Below are 6,533 nucleotides of genomic sequence, written 5' to 3' on the forward strand. Positions count from 1 at the left end.
GGCAGGATTATGACTATTCTCAGAATTTTGACTTTAAGGTAAGAATCCTGCCAAACTTTTTTTTTTCTCTCTTCACCGGCCATAATCCTCTTCCGTAGTTTTGGCAGCAACACGCTTGTATCGTTTCTCTGCTTGAAAACAAATAACTGCTCTAACGAAAGGGAAAGGGGTTCAAAAAGAAAAGGAAAATACAACTTTGAAACATTAGTACCTTGTGACACAATGAGCAACACACTTAAGTCACATTAGTAGAATACTCCAGTTAGATGATCCTAAAATGCTACAAATACCACATTGTTGTTAAGGAGTTTTTAAAAACAACGCAACAGCGGACAACACCAACTTTTTCAAGCAAGCCCACCGGAGTCCACTTGTTTAGTCTCTTCAACGCAATCAGCAACCGACATGCCGCTCAGGCTGTCATTTTGTTTTTACTGACCTGACGTGCCGGGAAATGATGCCGGACGTCAAGAAGCAGGAAGCGTCGATATATTAAGGGGCGCTCACTTTCCAACTCTTAGAAAAAGTCGATCTATTTATCAAAATATATGTAGAGCCAGAGTGTTATGAGAAAATATTGTGTAAACGGCTCTCTTCTGCACTGTGCAAGTCGTTTAGAGGAGCGGGAGGGCGAGGAGAATGCAGCAGGTTTACATTTGGCAGCGTGGCAGTTGAAGTGAGAGAGAAGGGGGCGGGGGGGTGTCGGGGGCGCTGGTGCGGTCTAGGTCTGGAGCAGGATGGGGTCCTCCAGCTCCTGGAAGCCGGGCACCGAGCCGCTCTGGCTCTCACCGGAATCCGAGTCGCAGGCGTCGGGCAGCTCGGAGAAGGCCCAAGCCAGCTGGTCGTCCTCGAAGTCGGAGCGAGCCTGCGCCTCGCCGCCCTCGTCCTCCTCGCTGGGGTGGAAGTCCTGAGGGATGTAGAGCATCTCGGGGTAGTTGCGCGACACCAGGTCGCTGGTGGTGGCCAGCGACACCTTGCGGAAGGCGATGAGGTGCATGTGGGAGTACTTGACGTACTTGTAGCGCTTGAAGCCCAGCGACTCCACTGCCACGCGCCAGCTTCGCATCATCAGGGCGTGGCGGTTCTGGTGCGAGGAGTCGGGCGTGATGATGAGCAGCAGGCCGTGCAGGTCCAGCAATTCGTGGGCCTTCTTGCAGCAGATCCAGCGCTGGTAGGGCGACGGGAAGTAGGACAGGAGCAGGGAGAATACCACCACGTGGAAGAGCTGCCCCGGCAGGGCGTCGATGGGGTTGTGCAGGTGGCGGAGGAAGGCCTCCACTGCGTCCCCCGTCAGCTGGAGGGGCCGCTGGAGCTGGAGGTTGAGGAAGTCGCACTTGTACACGCTCTGAAGGGACAGGAAAGCGCACGTCGTCAGGATTATTCAATTCTGAGGTCTGCAGACTCGGGCCAGTTGGTGGAAACGGAAGTTCAAAGCAAACATGGTGAAGTAGCACTAAGCTGTTATGCCGCACACCAATCATACAAGTTGCCGATAGAATATAAACCTAGACTCGGATCAATTAGTGGAACATAACGTTCAAAGAAAACATGGTGAAGCAGCACTTAGCTGTTATGCTGCACGCTAATGGAACGGTTGCCAATGGAATGTAAACCTAGTCGGGGCTCTTGAAATCTGCAGACTCGGGTCAATTAGTGGAACCTAAAGTTCAAAGCAAACATGGTGAAGTAGCTCTTAGCTGTTATGCCGCACACAAATCATAGAAGTTGCCGATAGAATATAAACCTAGTCAGGTCTGCAGACTCGGGTCAATCAGTTCAAAGCAAACATGGTGAGGCAGCATTTAGCTGTTATACTTGAATGAACTGCCAACAGAAGTGAAACTCAGCTTTGATAAACTCTTAAAAAAAAATTTTGTTTGCCTCTTACCCTTGATTAAAGGTCTTTCAAACATTTTCAAATCAAGTATGCAGTACAGTCTTTTAGTAAAAAAAAAAAATGTTACAAAGCCAGCCTTGAGAACTCCAGTGAACCATGGTGACAAATCATCACTTCAACACAAGTGCCCCGTTACATATTAAATGCTTTCTTTGACACACGCAAACTTTTCCATAGCAACATAAAAAAAACACTGGCAACTTGACTGGAGTCACTCTTGACACATGGAAGTCAACGCACGCTCTTACCTCGACCGCAGGCACGATGTCGATACCGACTGTTAGAACCTCGTCAAACTTCTTGAAAGGGTTAAAGCAACTTCCCACATCCAGGAGGCGGATTTTCCCCATGGGAGCACCTGGACTGCAACACAGCATAAGTTCTGGTTCAAACATTTGTATTGTCCACTTAGCGCTTACCTGACTTACAAATATTTTAATCTCCGATCAGCCGAAATGTAGCAATTTCTTGCCAATTGTTACTTTTAGTAACCTGGGCTTGGGGCACCATTTTGTGGCATCTTAAGGCATACCAGAAAGAGCACAGAAATACACAAATAGTTGAGGTTTTCAGAAAATACCTGAGGAGACATTCCTCAAGGAAAAAAAAAAAAAGAGAGAAAAGAATGGATGAATTCTGAAATAGTGAACCGCTAATAGATGAGGTGCACTGTAGTAAAAATAATAAACATAGTACTGCATGTTGAGGAAGTTAGAACTCATCTTACCATTGCACAGAACAAGATGGCCTTCCACTCGCAGACGCTTCAGTCGGACTGGCGGAGAAAGAGGCACTTTTTGCATCTTTCTCCAACATTCTTTTCATGCCGCCGTCCCGGAAATACTCCTGGCACACACTGCCGACACGCAAACAACACGTGAGCTGTCTGAATCAAGCCTCCAACAATAGACATGTTCAGAACGGTAATTTCCTGTGAATAATAAACAACCCTCATCGTTCCAAAATCTTGTTTTTTTGCACTGTACGCTACTTTAGTCATTTTAGCAATTTCTTTTAAATGTCTTGTAAATGTTGTACTTTTATTCATGTGAAGCTCATTGAGTTACCTTGTGTATGAAATGTGCTACATAAAAAGCTGCCCAGGACTCCAGACTGCCTCTAAAATGTGCGTTTTCACGTACTCACACCAGCGCAACCAGTAAATTTGCTGATTTTTTATAATTACCGGGACTATTGTTTTTGTTGTTGTTGCTGCTACTGACAAACTTCTGCTCCACTCTTCAGCCCATTTCAGTAATATAGTGGGGGGGAACTTTTTTTTTTTTTAATCAACTCTTTTACGTATCTTTGTTTTTGCAAGAAACAATTGCATTACTAAAGCACATAAGAAATTATGGTAAGCATTCAACAAATTAAGTCCATTACAAATGTGTCACAACGTGCATTATTTACAAGCTTTTTGTGGGCCAAAAGTGCCTGCCGGCGTCCAATCAGTTTCAACAGAAAGTCTTACCTGTGACACCAATCGATGCGGCCCTCCTTTTCGCAGTTGGCTGCCCAATGATTATCGGCGAGGTTCTTCATGGCCACAGCGTACTCGCTCAGCGTTTGCTCGTCCTCGCAGTGCTCGCGCCAGATTTTGTCAAAGTCGCCCACTGTCCGGGAACAAGAGCGGGATTAAAAAAGGAAAGCAACAATCAGCTGCTCATTTGAAATTCGGGGAATTTTTAAAAACGGAAACAGTCGCCGGGAATAAACAGAAATTCAGGGGGAGTAACAAGAATTAAAAAAATAGTAATAATAATAAGGTCCTAAAAAGCATATTCAGTATTATTGTAAGTCACTGCAACATAATGCTCAGGACTTGGGAAGAAAGTGTACAAGCACCACACAAAACAGCACATTTTCAGAGAAGCATTACAAGTGGTTATAAACAGCAGCAGCAGCCAAACTCACTCAGTCTGAGGTCATGAGCAACTGTGATTCAAGCAGATCACACTTTGCTTGTTAGCCAATCATGTGGTTAGCTAACACACACAAGTGCCTCCTCAACAACCAACTTGACATTTGTCAGGCAGGGCTCCTCAATAAGCGCAAACTGATGCAAATCTGGACTCATATGATTTCCTACACAGACCTATGATTACAAACCCTTCAAGTTTACTCCACGGACTACTGATAGCAGTTGTGTTTATCTACATTGTGCAATTTGCTTATCGTGTATAACTGACAAGGAATGATACAACGACCTGGTGTGACTAATAAACCCTTTGCATGACTCGACTTTTTTTTTTTATTGGTAAATTATAGCTATTCCATTAACTTCTTACACAACATGTTTCAGCTGCTCGCTCATACAGAAACAGCTGATGCGTGATATACTGTACACGTTTGTTTCACCCTCTCCGCAGACTTCCCATTTTGGTGCACGCTCTTTTCCGGGCTTGCACTCTCGGTATGATGCAGCACAAATGACCATCCCAAGTTTTAGGCAGGAACAGGAACAAAAGTAGGAGTGCAAGGATATATGAAGAAAAACGGGTGTGATGGAAGTAAGGAAGAAATTAAGTACTTTTAAGTTATCGAGGGGAAGATGCAAACGTTTTTTCTATTTTTATTAAATGAGAGTGTTTTGTTTTAAGATAATTCTTAAAGTCTTGAGGGTGAAACTCAAGCGTCCTTGCGTAGTCGGTCAACTTTGTCGGTGTTTTATTGCTTTAAATATTGCTGCTGTAAAGAATTATGGGTAATAGCCACTCGTAAAGGTTGGTCAGCAGTAACCTTTACTAAAGGTAGCTTAAAGGTGGTCTCTCTCCTGGCATCTTTCCTAAGCATTTGTAGAATTTGAACGTTCCTATCCTCCAAGTACTTCCGGGTCATTTCGCTCGGATAGGAAAGGAAATGAGGTCCTAGTAGTTTTAAGTGAAGAAAAGAAGGAAGCATGAAAAAGGGAAGGGAGGAAAACAAGGCTGGAAAATATAGCAGGAAAAAAAGTTGGATGGCAGCAAGTATGATTCAGCGATTGAAGGTCAGTCAGAAGTAAGCTTGCAAGAATGCAAAGTAACTCTGAAGGAGTGATGGAGATCAGGAAGGAAAATTTGCCTGGAAAAAAATGTAAATGTAACAAAATTGAAAAAAAATTCGAGTCTATACCTACTTTTGACCCACAGTTGGCCATTTTATAATTTGGGGAAATTCCAGTCCTTAAAATAAGGTGCATATGCAACATTAGTTTCCAGTAGTTTTAATTGTAGCCAGTTTATATTTCAAGGATCTTTAAGAGTTTGTCCAGACTAACTTATGAGATAATATTTAGACAGGTGCTGGTTCATGTTTAACAACAACTTTGCCCTGTCGGTACACACAAAAAAAAAAAAAAAATATATATATATATATTAATCAGTTATTAATCGCAGTTATGCAAGCATTACCCCCAACAGTTGGGGACTGGTGATGTGCTTTAATCGAGGCCTATTTACTGTACTGTGAGTGACCTGTTGTGGTCTAAACTGGTTATTATTTCAGCCTCAAGTTAACGTTAGCCTTTTTTTGGTATTTCATTTGATCGTCAGGGTTATCTGTGGCCTCTCTCGGGTGAAACACAGCCGACCGTCGACGACAGCCAGCGCGTGAGTGCTTCAGCTATCACACAAGTTAACAACTTATGTTAAGATTTTTTTCCCCCACGTTAGAGGAAGAGAAAGTTAGGTGTCGTTTTTGCAAAGCTAGCATTCTGCTAGCAAAAAGCAAACGAGAGGGCCTCACCTTCCCTGTATTTCCTGCGGAGCTTTCGGTGGACGTTTTTCACCACCCCCGACAGCTTTTCTTGTTCATGCTTAGCCGGGGACGCGTCGGGAATGGGCATGTAGAATAGTGCCGGGTGTCTCTCCGTCTCCCCGGTCTCGACGTCGTCGCTGGAGTCCATCGCACCGGTCCGGTGAGCTCGGCTGCTGGTGGCTGGCTTGAGGCTTCCTCTTCTTCCCCCCTCCTCCGCAACACAGCTGCTTTTCCACCGGCGAGCCGGCGGCGCATGTGCCAAGAACAAGCATGTTGATTGGCTGGCCGTGGCTCACATGTGCTCAGAAGTGACAGCGTGATGTCCAATCACAAGCCAGGAACCGAATGCATATCGTGTTACATTCAGGGTGCCTCGTAAATCTCATAACCCTGCCCGAGCTAGACTGTTGACGATAGAAAATTGTGGTCCAACAGGAGAAAGAAAAAAAACATGAAACAGGTCGACAAAAATGATACTCTTAACTTTATATTTGGTTCCAAAACCTTTCAGGCATTTACTGCAAAGTATTTTTGTTGTAACTTCATGTTTCACAGTAGCTAACGGTGTCTTCTGTGAACATTGGGCTGATGTGCTGTCCCAAAACGTTTGTTTTGTCTCATCTGTCCATATGACATTCTTCCAAAACGTTTGCTTTGTCTCATCTGTCCATATGACATTCTCCCAGAAGTTTTGTGGCATGTCAAATGGTGTCTTCCTAGGTCGTCTCCACTTTGTCTCAAATGACAGATGTGAGGTCCGACACTGATGTACCAAGCTGACCTTGGACTAAGTTTGTTCAGTGTGATTTTCAATCTTTTCTAGGGATCCCATAATTTTTTAAGGATACCATCATTTTTTCCAGGCCTCTTTGATGAGTTTATTTTCAAACAACCCACA

General features: G+C 44.2%; 1 protein-coding gene across 1 annotated transcript; it reads right to left on the reverse strand.

Annotated features, from left to right (window-relative positions):
- Positions 1-562: 562 nt before the first annotated feature.
- On the reverse strand, positions 563-5,980 carry samtor (S-adenosylmethionine sensor upstream of mTORC1). Its single transcript, XM_077567539.1, is given in 6 exon segments — positions 563-1,345; positions 2,146-2,316; positions 2,638-2,659; positions 2,661-2,753; positions 3,372-3,513; positions 5,624-5,980. Coding segments are annotated over 6 exon segments (1,212 nt in total). The 5' UTR covers positions 5,784-5,980; the 3' UTR covers positions 563-721.
- Positions 5,981-6,533: the final 553 nt, after the last annotated feature.

Source organism: Vanacampus margaritifer, chromosome 6 (assembly GCF_051991255.1).
Source record: "Vanacampus margaritifer isolate UIUO_Vmar chromosome 6, RoL_Vmar_1.0, whole genome shotgun sequence".
In the NCBI taxonomy this organism is placed as follows: domain Eukaryota; kingdom Metazoa; phylum Chordata; class Actinopteri; order Syngnathiformes; family Syngnathidae; genus Vanacampus; species Vanacampus margaritifer.